At 43.6% G+C, this 17,850-nt stretch overlaps 1 protein-coding gene across 1 annotated transcript; it reads right to left on the bottom strand.

The window, feature by feature from the left end:
* Positions 1 to 11,535: 11,535 nt before the first annotated feature.
* On the bottom strand, positions 11,536 to 15,703 carry LOC138354895 (uncharacterized). The gene is made up of 4 exons (XM_069309368.1): positions 15,613 to 15,703; positions 12,364 to 12,455; positions 12,011 to 12,126; positions 11,536 to 11,722 (listed from the first exon to the last, which is right to left on the bottom strand). The coding sequence occupies exons 1-4, from the start codon at positions 15,653 to 15,655 to the stop codon at positions 11,536 to 11,538; spliced, it is 438 nt and encodes a 145-aa protein (XP_069165469.1). The 5' UTR covers positions 15,656 to 15,703.
* Positions 15,704 to 17,850: the final 2,147 nt, after the last annotated feature.

Here is a 17,850-nt window from a genome sequence, read left to right as displayed (position 1 = left end):
AAAATGGGTACCTGGTTGTTAATGGATTTGGTGGGGTCACATTCTCTTGGGTCTGGATCCCTCTCTTGAGCCCCTGCATCCCTCTCTTGAGCCTTTGCATCCCTCTCTTTAGCCTCTCCATCCCTCTCTGAAGCCTCTGCATCACTCTCTTAAGCCTCTGCATCACTCTCGTAAGCCTCTGAATCACTCTCTTTAGCCTCTGCATCCCTCTCGTAAGCCTCTGAATAACTCTCTTTAACCTCTGCATCCCTCTCTTGAGCCTCTGCATCACTCTCTTCAACCTCTGGATCCCTCTCTTGAGCCTCTGCATCACTCTTTTAAGCCTCTGCAACACTCACTTCATCGTTTGCATCACTCTCTTAAGCCTCTGAATCCCTCTCTTGAGGCCTCTGCATCACTCTATCGAGCCTCTGCGTCACTCTCTTTATACTCTGCATCACTCTCTGAGGCGTCTGCATCACTCTCTTGAGCCTCGGCATCACTCTCTAGAGCCTCTGCATCACTCTCTTCAGCCTCTGCATCACTCCCTTAGGCCTGTGCTTCCCTCCCTTGATCCTCTGCATCACTCTCTTGAGCCTCAGCATCTCTCTCTTGACCCTCTGCATCACTCTCTTGAGCCTCTGCATCCCTCTCTTGACATCTTGCATCCCTCTAATGAGCCTCTGCTCCCTCTCTTGAGCCTCGGCATCTCTCTCTTAAGCCTCTGCATCACTCTCTTGAGCCTCTTCATCACTCTCTTCAATTTCTTCATCCCTCTCTTGAGCTTTTGCATCATTCTCCTAAGCCACTGCATCACTCTCTTGAGCTTCTGCATCACTCTCTTGAGCCCCTGCATCCCTCTGTTAAGCCTCTGCATCACTCTCTTAAGCCTCTGCATCACTCTCTTTAGCCTCTGCATCACTCTCTTTAGCCTCTGCATCACTCTCTTGAGCCTCTCCATCACTCTCTTAATCCTCTGCATCTCTCTCCTGAGCACCTGCATCACACTCTTGAGCCTCTGCATCACTCTCTTGAGCCTCTGCATCTCTCCATTGAGCCTCTGCATCATTCTCCTAAGCCTCTCAATCCCTCACTTGACCCTCTGCATCCCTCTCATGAGCCTCTGCATCACTCTCTTAAGCCTCTGCATCCCTTTCTTGAGCCTTTGCATCAGTCTTTTGAGTCTCTGCATTCCACTCATAAACCTCTGCATCCCCTGTCTTGCGCCTCTGCATCACTCTGTTGAGCCTTTGCATAACTCTCGTGAGCCTCTGCACCCCTCTCTTAAGCCTCTGCAACACTCTCTTCAGCCTCTGCATCACTCTCTTAAGCCTCTGCATCCCTCTCTTCATCCTTTGCATCACTCTCTTGAGCCTCTGCAACATTCTCTTGAGCCTCTGCATCCCTCTCTTAAGCCTCTACATCATTCTCTTGAGCCTCTGCATCACTCTCTTGAGCCTCTGCATCACCCTCTTAAGCCTCTGCATCTGTCTCTTCAGACTGCATCACTCTCTTGAGCCTCTGCATCACACTCGTAAGCCTCTGAATAACTATCTTTAGCCTCTGCATCCCTCTCTTGAGCCTCTGCATCACTCTCTTGAGCCTCTGCATCACTCTCTTGAGCCTCTACATCCCTCTCTTGAGCCTCTGCATCCCTCTTTTAAGCCTCTGCATAACTCTCTTGAGTCTCTGCATCACTCTCTTGAGCCTTTGCATCAATCTCTTGAGCCTCTGCATCCCTCTCCTAAGCCTCTGCAACACTCTCTTCAGTCTCTGCATCACTCTCTTGAGCCTCTGCATCTCTCTCTAGAGCCTCTGCATCACTCTCTTCAGCCTCTGCGTCACTCTCCTAATCCTCTGCTTCCCTCTCTAGATCGTCTGCATCACTCTCTTGAGCCTCTGCATCACTCTCTTGATCCTCTGCATCACTCTCTTGAGCCTCTGCATTACTCTCTTGACTTCTTGCATCCCTCTAATGAGTCTCTACATCTCTTTCTTGAGCCTTTGCATCACTCTCTTAAGCTTCTGAATCCCTTTCTTGAGCCTCTGCATCTCTCTCTAGAGCCTCTGCATCACTCTCTTCAGCCTCTGCGTCACTCTCCTAATCCTCTGCTTCCCTCTCTAGATCCTCTGCATCACTCTCTTGAGCCTCTGCATCACTCTCTTGATCCTCTGCATCACTCTCTTGAGCCTCTGCATTACTCTCTTGACTTCTTGCATCCCTCTAATGAGTCTCTACATCTCTTTCTTGAGCCTTTGCATCACTCTCTTAAGCTTCTGAATCCCTTTCTTGAGCCTCTGCATCCCTCTCTTAAGCCTCTACATCATTCTCTTGAGCCTCTGCATCACTCGCTTGAGCCTCTGCATCACTCTCTTAAGCCTCTGCATCTGTTGTCTTCAGACTCTGCATAACTCTCTTGAGCCTCTGCATAACTCTCTTGAGCCTCTGCATCCCTCTCCTAAGCCTTTGCATCCCTCTCTTTAGCCTCTACATCATTCTCTTGTGCCTCTGCATCACTCTCTTCAGCCTCTGCATCATTCTCTTGAGGCCTCTGCATCACTCTCTTAAGCCTCTGAATCCCACTCTTGAGCCTCTGCATCACTCTCTCGAGCTTCTGCATCACTCTCTTGATCCTCTGCATCACTCTCATGAGCCTCTGCATCACTCACTTAAGCCTCTGCATCACTCTCTTAAGCCTCTGCATCACTCTCTTCATCCTGTGCATCACTCTCTTGAGGCTCTGCATTATTCTCTTGAGCCTCTGCATCACTCTCTTCATCCTCTGCATCCCTCTCTTGAGCATCTGCATCACTCTCTTGGGCCCCTGCATCCCTCTCCTGACCCTCTGCATCACTCACTTGAGGCTCTGCATCACCTTCTTAAGCCTCTGCATCCCTCTCTTGAGCCTCTGCAACACTCTTTTTAGCCTCTGCATCACTCTCTTAAGCCTCTGAATCCCTCTCTTGAGCCTCTAAATCCCTCTCTTCATCCTCTGCATCACTCTCTTGAGCCTCTGCATCACTCTCTTGAGCCTCTGCATCACTCTCTTGAGCCTCTGCATCACTCTCTTGAGCCTCTGCATCCCTCACTTGAGCCTCTGCATCACTCTCTTAAGCCTCTGCATCCCTTTCTTGTGCCTTTGCATCAGTCTTCTGAGTCTCTGCATCCCACTCTTAAACCTCTGCATCCCCTGTCTTGAGCCTCTGCATCGCTCTCTTGAGCCTTTGCATAACTTTCGTGAGCCTCTGCATCCCTCTTTTAAGCCTCTGCAACACTCTCTTTAGCCTCTGCATCACTCTCTTAAGCCTCTGCATCCCTCTCTTCATCCACTGCATCACTCTCTTCAGCCTCTGCATCATTCTCTTGAGCCTCTGCATCCCTCTCTTAAGCCTCTGCATCATTCTCTTGAGCCTCTGCATCATTCTCTTGAGCCTCTGCATCACTCTCTTAAGCCTCTGCATCTGTCTCTTCAGACTCTGCATCACTCTCTTGAGCCTCTGTATCACACTCGTAAGCCTCTGCATTTGTCTCTTAAGCCTCTGCATCTGTCTCTTTAGCCACTGCATTCCTCTCTTGAGCCTATGCATCACTCTCTTCAGCCTCTGCATCCCTCTCTTGAGCCTCTGCATCACTCTCTTGAACCTCTGCATCACTCTCTTGAGCCTCTACATCCCTCTCTTGAGCCTCTGCATCCCCCTCTTAAGCCTCTGCATCACTCTCTTGAGCCTCTTCATCACTCTATTGAGCCTCTGCATCACTCTCTTGAGCCTCTGCATTCCTCTCCTAAGCCTCTGCATCACTCTCTTCAGCCTCTGCAAAACACTCTTTTAAGCCTCTGCAACACTCTCTTCAGCCTCTGCATCACTCTCTTGAGCCTCTGCATCTCTCTCTAGAGCCTCTGCATCACTCTCTTCAGCCTCTGCGTCACTCTCCTTAGCCTCTGCATCCCTCTCTTGATCCTCTGCATCACTCTCTTGAGCCTCTGCATCACTCTCTTGATCCTCTGCATCACTCTCTTGAGCCTCTGCATCCCTCTCTTGACTTCTTGCATCCCTCTAATGAGCCTCTACATCCCTTTATTTTAGCCTTTGCATCACTCTCTTAAACCTCTGCATCCCTCTTTTGAGCCTCTGCATCACTCTCAAGTGCCTCTGCATTCCTCTCTTCATTTTCTGCATCACTCTCTTGAGCCTCTGCATCATTCTCTTGAGCCTCTTCATCCCTCTCTTAAGCCTCTACATCATTCTCTTGAGCCTCTGCATCACTCTCTTGAGCCTCTGCATCACTCTCTTAAGCCTCTGCATCTGTCTCCTCAGACTCTGCATCACTCTCTTGAGCCTCTGCATCCCTCTCCCAATCCTTTGCATCACTCACTTAAGCCTCTGCATCACTCTCTTCTGCCTCTGCATCCCTCTCTTGAGCCTCTGCATCATTCTCCTAAGCCTCTGCATCACTCTCTTGAGCCTCTGCATCACTCTCTTAAGACTCTGCATCCCTGTCCTTGGCCTCTGCATTATTCTCTTAAGCCTCCGCATCCCTCTCTTGAGCCTCTGAATCCCTCTTTAGAGCCTCTGAATCACTCTCTTGAGCCTCTGCATCACTCTCTTGAGCCTCTGCATCACTCTCTTGAGCCTCTGCATCACTCTCTTGAACCTCTGCATCCCTCTCTTGAGTCTCTGCATCCCTCTCTTGCGTCTCTGCATCACTCTCTTAAGCCTCTCCATCACTCTCTTCATCCTCTGCATCACTCTCTTGAGCCTCTGCATCATTCTCATGAGGCTCTGCATCACTCTCTTCATCCTCTGCATCCCTCTCTTGAGCATCTGCATCACTCTCTTGGGCCCCTGCATCCCTCTCCTGACCCTCTGCATCACTCTCTTGAGGCTCTGCATCACCCTCTTAAGCCTCTGCATCCCTCTCTTGAGCCTCTGCAACACTCTTTTCAGCCTCTGCATCACTCTCTTAAACCTCCGAATCCCTCTCTTGAGCCTCTAAATCCCTCTCTTCATCCTCTGCATCACTCTCTTAAGCCTCTGCATCACTCTCCTGATCCTCTGCATCACTCTCTTGAGCCTCTGCATCACTCTCTTGAGCCTCTGCATCACCCTCTTGCGCCTCTGCAGCTCTCTCTTGAGCCTCTGTATCCCTCTCTAGAGTCTCTGCATTATTCTCTTAAGCCTCTGCATCCCTCTCTTTATCCTCTGCATCACTCTCTTGAGCCTCTGCATCATTCTCTTGAGCCTCTGCATCCCTCTCTTAAGCCTCTACATCATTCCCTTCAGCCTCTGCATCACTCTCTTGAGCCTCTGCATCACTCTCTGAAGCCTCTGTATCTCTCTCTTCATCCTCTGCATCCTTCTCTTGAGTCTCTGCATCCCTCTCTTGAGTCTCTGCATCACTCTCTTAAGCCTCTGCATCCCACTGTTCATCCTCTGCATCACTCTCTTGAGCCTCTGCATCATTCACTTGAGCCTCTGCATCACTCTCTTCATCCTCTGCATCCCTCTCTTGAGCATCTGCATCACTCTATTGGGCCCCTGCATCCCTCTCCTGACCCTCTGCAACACTCTTTTTAGCCTCTGCATCTCTCGCTTAAGCCTCTGAATCCCTCTCTTGAGCCTCTAAATCCCTCTCGTCATCCTCTGCATCACTCTCTTGAGCCTCTGCATCACTCTCTTGAGCCTCTGCATCACTCTCTTGAGCCTCTGTATCACTCTCTTGAGCCTCTGCATCCCTCACTTGAGTCTCTGCATCACTCTCTTAAGCCTCTGCATCCCTCTCTTTATCCTCTGTATCACTCTCTTGAGCCTCTGCATCATTCTCTTGAGCCTCTGCATCCCTCTCTTAAGCCTCTACATCATTCTCTTGAGCCTCTGCATCACTCTCTTGAGCCTCTGTATCACTCTCTTTATCCTCTAAATCACTCTCTTGATCCTCTGCATCATTCTCTTGAGCCTCTGCATCCCTCTGCATCCCAATTAACTAAAATGTTCCTGATTTTTCGTTTATATTACCGATAGAAGATGTACACGTAAAACCGCTCTAATCCGGCTGAAACGTCGATATATGCAATGAAAACCGAACCTCTCCCCTTTTCAATATCTTACTCAGTATTTTATCGAGAAACATATAGAAGATTGAAAATGAAGTATTTAAGGTTATTATCTAATCAATTATGTGTTTGCATCATTTTTATCGTATTTTTAATGAATTAATACCAATAAACTGAAAATTCACAAAAACGTGGAAAAAACGGCAAAATATTGCCTAATTCGATGATAGTTTATTTAAATCAAATCAAGGAAAAGGGGATGATAAACGTCAAAATATTGCTAAATTAGATGATTTTTAGTGCGAAACAAAATGCAAGAAAACTTGCTTAAAATGCAATATTATGCGAAATTCTGTGGATTGAAGGCCATTAACATATCATGAAACTACATGAAATAGTATCGAAATATTGGTAAAAACGAATATATATACGGAATATCAAACTACATGAAAAAAGTGAAAAAAGTCACTATTTTACCAAATTTGAGGATTTTAACTTCGAATCATAAAGCGAGGTTTCGTATTGTTTAGATCCAAGAAAAGACATATGACAATGTTGTTTCCAATACAAATGATAAAAACCAATGTGTTTTCATTAGAATTAACTAAATGTTCCTGATTTTCCGTATATATTACCGATAGAAGATGTACACGTACAACCGCTCTATTCCGGCTGAAACGTCGATATATGCAATAAAGACCGAACTTCTCCCCTTTTCAATATCTCACTCAGTATTTTAACGAGAAACAAATAGATGATTGAAAATGAAGTATATAAGGTTATTATCTAATCAATTATGTGTTGGCATAATTTTTATCGTATATTTAATGAATTAATAACAATAAACTGAAAATTAACAAAAACGTGGAAAAACGGCAAAATATTGCCTAATTCGATGATATTTTGTTTAAATCACATAAAGGAAAAGTGGATAATAAACGTCAAAATATTGCTAAATTCAATGATTTTTAGTACGAAACAAAATGCAAGAAAACATGCTTAAAATACAATATTATGGGAAATTCTGAGATTTGAAGGCCAAATCACATATCGTGACACTGTATGAAATAGTATCGAAGTATTGGTAAAATTGAACATATTTACTTAATATGAACTACATGAAAAACGTGAGAGAAGTCACTCTCTTACCAAATTTGAGGATTTTAACTTCGAATCATAAAGCGAGGTATCGTATTGTTTAGATCCAAGAAAAGACATATGACAATGTTGTTTCCAATACAAATGATAAAAATCAATGCGTTTTCATTAGAATTACCTAAAATGTTCCTGATTTTTCGTTTATATTACCGATGGAAGATGTACACGTAAAACCGCTCTAATCCGGCTGAAACGTCGATATATGCAATAAAAACAAAACTTCTCCCCTTTTTAATATCTTACTCTGTATTTTAACGAGAAACAAATTGTTGATTGAAAATGAAGCATTTAAGGTTAATTTCTAATGAATTACGTGTTTGCATCATTTTTAGCGTATATTTAATGAATTAATAACAATAAACTGAAAATTCACAAAACGTGGAAAAAAGGCAAAATATTGCCTAATTCGATGATATTTTGTTTAAATCACATAAAGGCTCTCTTGAGCCTCTACGTCCCTCTCTTGAGCCTCTGCATCCCTCTCTTAAGCCTCTGCATCACTCTCTTGAGCCTCTGCATCACTCTCTTGAGCCTCTGCATCACTCTCTTGAGCCTCTGCATCCCTCTACTAAGCCTCTGCAACACTCACTTCAGCCTCTGCATCACTCTTTTAAGCCTCTGCAACACTCTCTTCAGCCTCTGCATCACTCTCTTGAGCCTCAGCATCACTCTATGGAGCCTCTGCATCACTCTCTTCAGCCTCTGCATAACTCTCGTAAGCCTCTGCTTCCCTCTCTTGATCCTCTGCATCACTCTCTTGAGCCTCTGCATCACTCTCTTGATCCTCTGCATCACTCTCTTGAGCCTCTGCATCCCTCTCTTGACTTCTTGCATCCCTCTAATGAGCCTCTACATCAATTTCTTGAGCCTTTGCATCACTCTCTTAAGCCTCTGCATCCCTTTCTTGAGCCTCTGCATCACTCTCAAGTGCCACTGCATCCCTCTCTTGGGCCTTTGCATCCCTCTCTTGAGCCTCTGCATCCCTCCTTTAAGCCTTTGTATCACTGTCTTAATCCTCTGCATCACTCTGTTTAGCCTCTGAATCACTCTTTTAAAGCCTCAAGAGAGTGATGCAGAGGCTTGAGAGAGGGAAGCCGAGGCTCAAGAGAGTGATGCAGAGGCTTAAGAGAGTGATGCAGAGGCATAAGAGAGGGATGCAGGGCTCAAGAGAGGAATGCAGAGGCTCAAGAGAGTGATGCTGAGGCTTAGGAGAGTGATGCAGAGGCTTAAGAGAGTGAGGCAGAAGCTTAGGAGGGGGATGCAGAGGCTCAAGAGAGTAATGCAGAGGCTTACGAGGGTGATGCAGAGGCTCAAGAGAGTGATGCAGAGGCTTGAGAGAGGGATGCAGGGGATCAAGAGAGTGATGCAGAGGCTCAATAGAGAGATTCAGAGGATTTAGAGAGTGATGCAGAGGCTTACGAGAGTGATGCAGAGGCTTAAGTGAGTGATGCAAAGGCTTAAAAGAGGGATGCAGAGGCTCAAGGGAGGGATGCAGAGGCCCAAGAATGAGATGCAGAGGCTCAAGAGAGGGATGCAGAGGCTCAAGTGAGGGATGCAGAGGCTAAGGAGAGGGATGCAGAGGCTCATGAGAGTGATGCAGAGGCTCAAAAGAGGGATGCAGAGGCTTAAGAGAGTGATGCAAAGGCTCAAGAGAGTGATACAGAGGCTCAAGAGAGCAATGCAGAATCCTAAGAGGGTGATGCAGAGGCTCAAGAGAGTGATACAGAGGCTTGAGAGAGGGATGCAGTTGCTCAAGAGAGTGATGCAAAGGCTCAAGTGAGTGATTCAGAGGATTAAGAGAGTGATGCAGAGGCTTAAGAGAGGGATGCAGAGGCTCAAGAGAGGGATACAGAGGCTTAGGAGAGTGATGCAAAGGCTCAAGAGAGGGATGCAGAGCCTCATGAGAGGGATGCAGAAGTTAAAAAGAGGGATGCAGAGGCTCAGGAGAGTGATTCAGAGGCTTACGAGAGTGATGTAGAGGCGTAAGAGAGTAATGCAGAGGCTTAAGAGAGGGATACAGAGGCTAATGCGAGGGATGCAGAGGCTCAAGAGAGGGATGCAGGCGCTCAAGAGAGGGATGCAGAGGCTCAAGTGAGGGATGCAGAGGCACAAGAGAAAGATGCAGAGGCTCCTGAGAGTGACGCAGAGGCTCAAAAGAGGGATGCAGAGGCCTAAGAGAGTGATGCAAAGGCTCAGGAGAGGGATGCAAAGGCTCATGAGAGGGATGCAGGAGTTCAAAATAGTGATGCAGAGGCTCAAGAAAGGGATGCAGAGGCTTAAGAAAGTGATGCAGAGGCTCAAAAAAGGGATGGAGAGGTTTAAGAGAGTGATGCAGAGGCTGATGAGAGTGTTGCAGAGGCTTAAGAGAGGGATGTAGAGGCTCAAGAGAGTGATGCAAAGGCTCAAGAGAGTGATGCAAAGGCTGAAGAGAGTGTTGCAGAGGCTTAAGAGAGTGATGCAGAGGCTGAAGAGAGTGTTGCAGAGGCTTAAGAGAGGGATGCAGAGGCTCAAGAGAGTGATGCAACGGCTCAAGAATGTGATGCAGAGGGTTAAGAGAGGGATGCAGAGGCTCAAGAAAGGGATGTAGAGGCTCAAGAGAGTGATGTAGAGGCTCAAGAGAGTGATGCAGAGGCTGAAGAGAGAGATGCAGGGGCTCAAGAGAGGGATGCAGGGGCTCATGAGAGGGATGCAGAGGCTAAAGAGAATGATGCAGGGGCTCAAGAGAAAGATGCAGAGGCTTAAGAGAGGGATGCAGAGGATCAAGAGAGTGATGCAGAGGCTTAAGAGAGTGATGAAGAGGCTTAGGAGAGGGATGCAGAGGCTCAAGAGAGGGATGCAGAGGCTTAGGAGAGGGATGCAGAGGCTCAAGAGAGAGATGTAGGGGCTCAAGAGAGGAATGCAGGGGCTCATGAGAGGGATGCAGAGGCTACAGTGAGGGAGGCGGAGGCACAAGAGAGTGACGCAGAGGCTCAAGAGAGGGATGCAGAAGCTTAAGAGAGTGATGCAAAGGCTCAAGTGAGGGATGCAGAGGTTCATGAGAGGGATGCAGAGGCTCAAGAGAGTGATGAAGAGGCTCAAGTGAGGGATGAAGAGGATAAAGAGAGTGATGCAGAGGGTCAAGAGAGTGAAGCAGAGGCTGAAGAGTGTGGTGCAGAGGCTCAAGAGAGGGATGAAGAAGCTGAAGAGAGTGATGCAGAGGCTTAAAAGAGTGAGGCAGAGGCTTAAGAGAGGGATGAAGAGGCTCAAGAGAGTGATGCAGAGGCTGAAGAGTGTTGCAGAGGCTCAGGAGAGGGATGAAGAGGCTGAAGAGAGTGATTCAGAGGCTCAAGAGAGGGATGCAGAGGCTCAAGAGAGTGATGCAGAGGCTTAAGAGAGTGAGGCAGAAGCTTAGGAGGGGGATGCAGAGGCTCAAGAGAGTGATGCAGAGGCTTGAGAGAGGGATGCAGGGTATCAAGAGAGTGATGCAGAGGCTCAAGAGAGAGATTCAGAGGCTTAAGAGAGTGATGCAGAGGCTTACGAGAGTGATGCAGAGGCTTAAGAGAGTGATGCAAAGGCTTAAAAGAGGGATGCAGAGGCTCAAGGGAGGGATGCAGATGCCCAAGAATGAGATGCAGAGGCCCAAGAGAGGGATGCAGAGGCTCAAGTGAGGGATGCAGAGGCTAAGGAGAGGGATGCAGAGGCTCATGAGAGTGATGCAGAGGCTCAAAAGAGGGATGCAGAGGCTTAAGAGAGTGATGCAAAGGCTCAAGAGAGTGATGCAGAGGCTCAAGAGAGTAATGCAGAGTCTTAAGAGGGTGATGCAGAGGCTCAAGAGAAAGATGCAGAGGCTTGAGAGAGGGATGGAGGAGTTCAAGAGAGGGATGCAGAGGCTCATGAGAGTGATTCAGAGGCTTACGAGAGTGATGCAGAGGCTCATGAGAGTGATTCAGAGGCTTACGAGAGTGATGCAGAGGCATAAGAGAGTGATGCAGAGGCTTAAGAAAGGGATACAGAGGCTCAAACGAGGGATGCAGAGGCTCAAGAGAGGGATGTAGGGGCTCAGGAGAGGGATGCAGAGACTCAGGTGAGGGATGCAGAGGAACTAGAGAGGGATGCAGAGGCTCTTGCGAATGACGCAGAGGCTCAAGAGAAGGATGCAGAGGCTTAAGAGAGTGATGCAAAAGTTCAGGAGAGGGATGCAGAGGCTCATGAGAGGGATGCAGGAGTTCAAAAGAGTGATGCAGAGGCTCAAGAAAGGGATGCAGAGGCTTACGAAAGTGATGCAGAGGCTCAAAAAAGGGATGCATAGGCTTGAGAGAGGGATGAAGGGGCTCAAGAGAGTGATGCAAAGGCTCAAGTGAGTGATTCAGAGGCTTAAGAGAGTGATGCAAAGGCTGAAGAGAAACACTAAAAGATTTCTGTTTGTTTTATCAGTCCCTAACTTATACATAAGCTTTAACATACCTGCTACACTGGATATGTGGGATTTCTTGGTTCTAATTGAGTCACATACTAACTCTATCCCCTTTTGAACATCATTTTGAGAAACTGATCTGTTGAGAATAGAGGATACTGTTTACTATAATGTTTACTAAATTCAAACATGTAAAGACCCTGATTAATTAAAAAAAATTAACTGAAATTTTTAGGCAATGGTCACAATGGCATTTTATGATGGCTGACAATTATTGTACAAGAACTAAACAATTAAAATAATAAAGAAATGTTTTGGCAATTTTTTGATTTATGGTACTGCATTGATTTTACAGTACAATAACCTTATTAAAATATATAAGAGTATTTCAAAACAGTGTTTCTTACTATATGTTTTACAAGCAAACCTTTTATTTAAACTCTGGGCTAAGTTGGTTAACTCTGCAATCCAGATGAGAAGTTGTTTTTCATCAAGAGATAAGTCAGCTAACTCCTTTCTTATTAACTCTGCAGCTTCTTTTGCCTATCAACAGGAGGAAAAACTGCCCTGTTAGTATAATAAATGTTGCAATTTTTATTTAATATTTGATATTACAAAAAAAAAAACAATCCTTACGAGCCTAACTGCTGATGAAGGTTGTTTAATGGCAGTAAATGTTATTTTTATTTTTATTTTTGAATGTTTTTTTTTCCTGTGCACTTATATTAGTGATTCATGATCATTGTTGCATATATTCAATGAATAAAGCAAATTACTTGCCTTACAAAATCTTGAAGCTAGAACACGAGCTAAAGAGTCATGTTTACGTTGGTTCCAAAAAAATGAAGATTCACTAAGTTCTTCTTCACGCTCTGAAAAAAGGGACAAAAACTAACTCCCTTCAATGAATATGTAAAATGAAAATAATTCACTTTTATGCAGGCGATGAGTCACAATAACGTGGCTAAAGTATGTAGACCAGACCACTCACTAGAAGGTGAAGGGACGACGACGTTTCGGTCCATCCTGGACCATTCTCAAGTCAATTGTGATGAGGAAGTAGAGACAGGCAATAAATAGGCTAGAAAGAGCTGAGGAGCAAAGTAAGGTGTATTTTAGGGGATAGTAATAATAATAAGAGCTGCAGAGGGCCTATTGGCCCATACGAGGCAGCTCCTATTATAACCACCAAATGAGAAGGAGATAGGAATAAGAAGACTATAGCAAGGGAGCGTAGGAGAAGGCAATGAACAGAAAAAAAGGAGAAGAGAGAAAGAAAAGGAAAGAGAAAGAAAAGATAGATAAATGGAAGGGGTAGGCTTATGTTAGGTCACGTTTGTTAGAAAGATTACAGCATTTGAGTATATAATAATAATAATAATAATAATAATTTTATTTAGGTAAGGTACATACATAAAGAGATTTTACAAAGTTTGTTGGCTTTATAGATAGAGCTAGTACATACAATGCCTAAAGCCACTATTACGCAAAGCGTTTCGGGCAGGAAAAACATTAATGACTAAAGCTTAAAACTAATGGGTAAAAAGAATAAGATGTGTTGAGTACAAATAAAAATAGAGGTAAAAGAGGGGGGAACATTGTTGAAAAGCAGCACAAATACAATTACAAATTATTACAGAAAATTACATTCAAACAGCGTTGATTTGAAAAACAAAAAAAACAAAAAACATACATGGGTTGACAACAGAGGGGTAAGGTGAGTTACAGGGAATTTATTAGGTATAGCTTCGTTTTTAACTTAAACTGGTTGAGAGAGGTACAGTCTTTAACATGGTTGGGAAGGTCATTCCACATTCTGGGCCCCTTGATTTGTAGAGCATTTCTGGTTTGATTAAGTCGTACTCTAGGAATATCAAAACTGTATTTATTTCTGGTGTGGTGCTCATGGGTTCTGTTACAACCTTCTATGAAGCTTTTGAGATCAGGATTGGCATTATAGTTTAGCGTTTTATATATGTATAATACACATGAGAGAATGTGCAGTGACAATGTCTAACATATTCAGAGATTTGAGTAGGGGTACCGAGTGATGTCTGGCGCCAGAATTGGATATTGTCCTAATAGCAGCTTTGTGTTGAGTAATTAGAGGACGTAAGTGATTTTGGGTAGTAGAGCCCCAAGCACAAATACCATAGTTGAGATATGGATAGATAAGGGAGTAATAGAGAGTCACCAGGGCAGGGCGTGGTACATAATATCTGATCTTAGAAAGAATGCCCACAGTTTTTGAAACTTTTTTTGATATGTTTAGAATGTGTCCCTGGAAATTCAGCTTGTGGTCAATGAGAATGCCAAGGAATTTGCCATCTAATTTGTTACAAATTTGGGTATTGTTTATTTTCAGATTTATTTGATTAGAGGATTTATTGCCAAACAGAATATAGAAAGTTTTGTCAATGTTAAGGGTGAGTTTGTTGGCAGTTAGCCACAGATGGACTTTATTAAGCTCAGTATTTACTGTGGCATTTAGAGCAAGGGGATCAGGACTGGAGTAAATGAAGGTTGTGTCGTCAGCAAATAGAATTGGTTTGAGGTGTTAGGAGGCATTTGGAAGGTCATTAATGTAGATGAGAAAGAGGAGAGGGCCAAGTATGCTGCCCTGGGGAACACCAATGTTGATGGGTAGGGTGGGAGAAATTGTATTATTCACAGAAACACATTGGAGCCTGTCAGTAAGGTAGGATTTGAGGTATTGTAGGGAGTGTCCTCTGACACCATAATGATGTAATTTAAGAAGAAGGTTTTGGTGGTTGACAGTATCGAAAGCTTTACGCAGGTCCACAAATAACCCAACAGGGAACTCATTTTTATCAAGAGCTGTATAAATCGAGTTAAGCATACTAATAAGTGCATCGTTAGTTCTTTTTTTGGTCCTGAAGCCATATTGGCAAGGGCTAAGTATATTGAGTTTGGCTAGATATGAGTAAAGCTGCTTATAGATTAGTTTTTCAAATTTTTTTGACAAGTTTGGCAGGATTGATATAGGTCTGTAGTTGTTAACATCTGTGAGATCACCACATTTGTGGACAGGCGTTACTCTCGCTTTTTTTAGAATATCTGGAAAGGTTTGGAGTTCAAGTGACTTGTTGAAGAGCAAAGCAATAGCAGAGGCTAAAGATCTGGAGGCTTTTTTGTAGATTAAAGTCTTGTAGATTTGTAGAGTAGATTTTTGTAGATTTTGTAGATTAAATATACTGTGAAAGGGAAGAGTCCACAGCAACAAAGCCAGGACTCAAGTTCATGTTGGGTACATTGTGTATTAGAGCCGATTCAACAAGACGGCGTCTGTGGAGAGTAGAGGCAGGAAAGATTACTTTGGGGGAAGACCAATCTATGGGATGATTAGAATCCCTCACATGGCAGAAGGGAGCATTGTTAGTGTCTGCAGACTTGACACTTCTCTTGTGTGCTTTAAGTCTGTCATTCAGTGTACAGCCAGTTTCGCCAAAGTATTGTACCAGATGAACAGGAAATAGAGTAGACACCAGCAGCAGGAGGAGCATTTTTTTTTTTTTTTTTTGAGGACCACTGTGAACTAGATTGCTACGAAGTGTGTTAGTTTGTTGGTGTGTTAGTTAGTTCTTATTCCTATCTCCTTCTCATTCAGTGGTTATAATAGCAGCTGCCTCGTATGGGCCAATAGGCCATCTGCAGCTCTTATTATTATTACTATCCCCTAAAATACACCTTACTTTGTTCCTCAGCTCTCTCTAGCCTATTTATTGCCTGTCTCTACTTCCTCGTCACAATTGACTTGAGAATGGTCCAGGACGGACTGAAACGTCGTCATCCCTTCACCTTCTAGTGTGTGGTCTGGTCAACATTCACTTTTATACTATCTATAATTTACTTGCTATATTAATCAAATCCAATTCATATACACAAAGTTGTAGGGTGACACCAGGTGTTGCTAGTTACTGAAGTCATCTTCATTACACATAATAAATATCACTAACAAGTTTTAATAGATTATACCTTCCTCATTGTAACAATGCACTATAAACTAACCGGCTTTCAACATGTTTTTGGTGGTACTGTTGTACCGCGACATATAGCTGAAAATTTGCTCGGTTTCTTCACCTGTGGTAAAACCACTTCCGTGCTGCCAGCGTCCTCCATACAAGACCTATAATTAAGATGTAACACACTGTAAAATAATTACAAGGAAAGAATATTAGTCGATTGCTCAAAAATTTAATTATGATTAAATACTTTATTCTGATTAATAACTTTTTAACCCTAAAATAACGTTACATTTATACCCGTTACTTTGACAAATGATAATTATTTACCTGGCAATACCATGCATGTGCTTTTGCATGCAAAACCCCTAGGAACGGCTTTGTCTCCAGTAGGGTGAATTTCTTATTTTTTTCTTGAATTTTCAGGGCCCATGGCCAGTACCGTACTGGCATATAATGTCCTGGCAGATGTACTTGGCACTTTTGAAGTAATTTATATGGAGATAGTGTGCATAGCCAAAATCCTCACCACGAGTCATATTGCACATTTTGAGAATTACACCATGCCGGCATGATGCAAGGTTTATGCCAGTCTGGTCCAGGGATTTGTGTGTATACGGTTCGTTTCGTGCCGCTTTCCACAACGAGACACCACAATTTTGGCTGTTCTGCAAATCAAATATAAATGATATATATTACATATTTATATAATATATATATATATATATATATATATATATATATATATATATATATATATATATATATATATATATATATATATATATTATATATATATATATATATATATATATATATATATATATATATATATATATATATATATATATATATATATATATATATATATATATATATATATATATATATATATATATATATATATATATATATATATATATATATAATATATATATATATATATATATATATATATATATATATATATATATTTATATATATATATATATATATATATATATATATATATATATATATATTATATAAATACAGTATATATAAAATATATAATATATAATGAAAAGAACCTAACCTGATGGGTTATATAAAAGTGATATAGACCAACAGAAATATAGCATCTTACTCAATATGGCTTCAGACCCCAAAAATCACCATTTATATGGTGCATGTAGCTCTTGACAAACGTTGAGTACTCTATGTTTTACTTGTTGACTTGCCTGTGGGTTAAAAAAAAACCTAACTACTTGTTATAATATATATATTAACTCTGTAAACTGTAAGACATCATGACTGTCTTTTCCCAATGGTGTAGTGGGTTAAGAACACTCGCCTGGCGTTTCGCGAGCGCTTTGTCCTGGGTTTGTATCCTGGCCTTGCAAGATTTACTGGGCACCAACCCTTAACTATGGCCCCCCCCCTGTTTACCCAACAGTAAAATGGGTACCTGGTTGTTAATGGATTTGGTGGGGTCACATTCTCTTGGGTCCGGATCCCTCTCTTGAGCCCCTGCATCCCTCTCTTGAGCCTTTGCATCCCTCTCTTTAGCCTCTCCATCCCTCTCTGAAGCCTCTGCATCACTCTCTTAAGCCTCTGCATCACTCTCGTAAGCCTCTGAATCACTCTCTTTAGCCTCTGCATCCCTCTCGTAAGCCTCTGAATAACTCTCTTTAACCTCTGCATCCCTCTCTTGAGCCTCTGCATCACTCTCTTCAACCTCTGGATCCCTCTCTTGAGCCTCTGCATCACTCTTTTAAGCCTCTGCAACACTCTCTTCATCGTTTGCATCACTCTCTTAAGCCTCTGAATCCCTCTCTTGAGGCCTCTGCATCACTCTATCGAGCCTCTGCGTCACTCTCTTTATACTCTGCATCACTCTCTGAGGCGTCTGCATCACTCTCTTGAGCCTCGGCATCACTCTCTAGAGCCTCTGCATCACTCTCTTCAGCCTCTGCATCACTCCCTTAGGCCTGTGCTTCCCTCCCTTGATCCTCTGCATCACTCTCTTGAGCCTCAGCATCTCTCTCTTGACCCTCTGCATCACTCTCTTGAGCCTCTGCATCCCTCTCTTGACATCTTGCATCCCTCTAATGAGCCTCTGCTCCCTCTCTTGAGCCTCGGCATCTCTCTCTTAAGCCTCTGCATCACTCTCTTGAGCCTCTTCATCACTCTCTTCAATTTCTTCATCCCTCTCTTGAGCTTTTGCATCATTCTCCTAAGCCACTGCATCACTCTCTTGAGCTTCTGCATCACTCTCTTGAGCCCCTGCATCCCTCTGTTAAGC

This window comes from Procambarus clarkii, chromosome 65 (assembly GCF_040958095.1).
Source record: "Procambarus clarkii isolate CNS0578487 chromosome 65, FALCON_Pclarkii_2.0, whole genome shotgun sequence".
Classification (NCBI taxonomy): Eukaryota; Metazoa; Arthropoda; class Malacostraca; order Decapoda; family Cambaridae; genus Procambarus; species Procambarus clarkii.
Note: the sequence above shows the minus strand (reverse complement) of the source record. Positions and strands in the feature narration are given on the sequence as shown.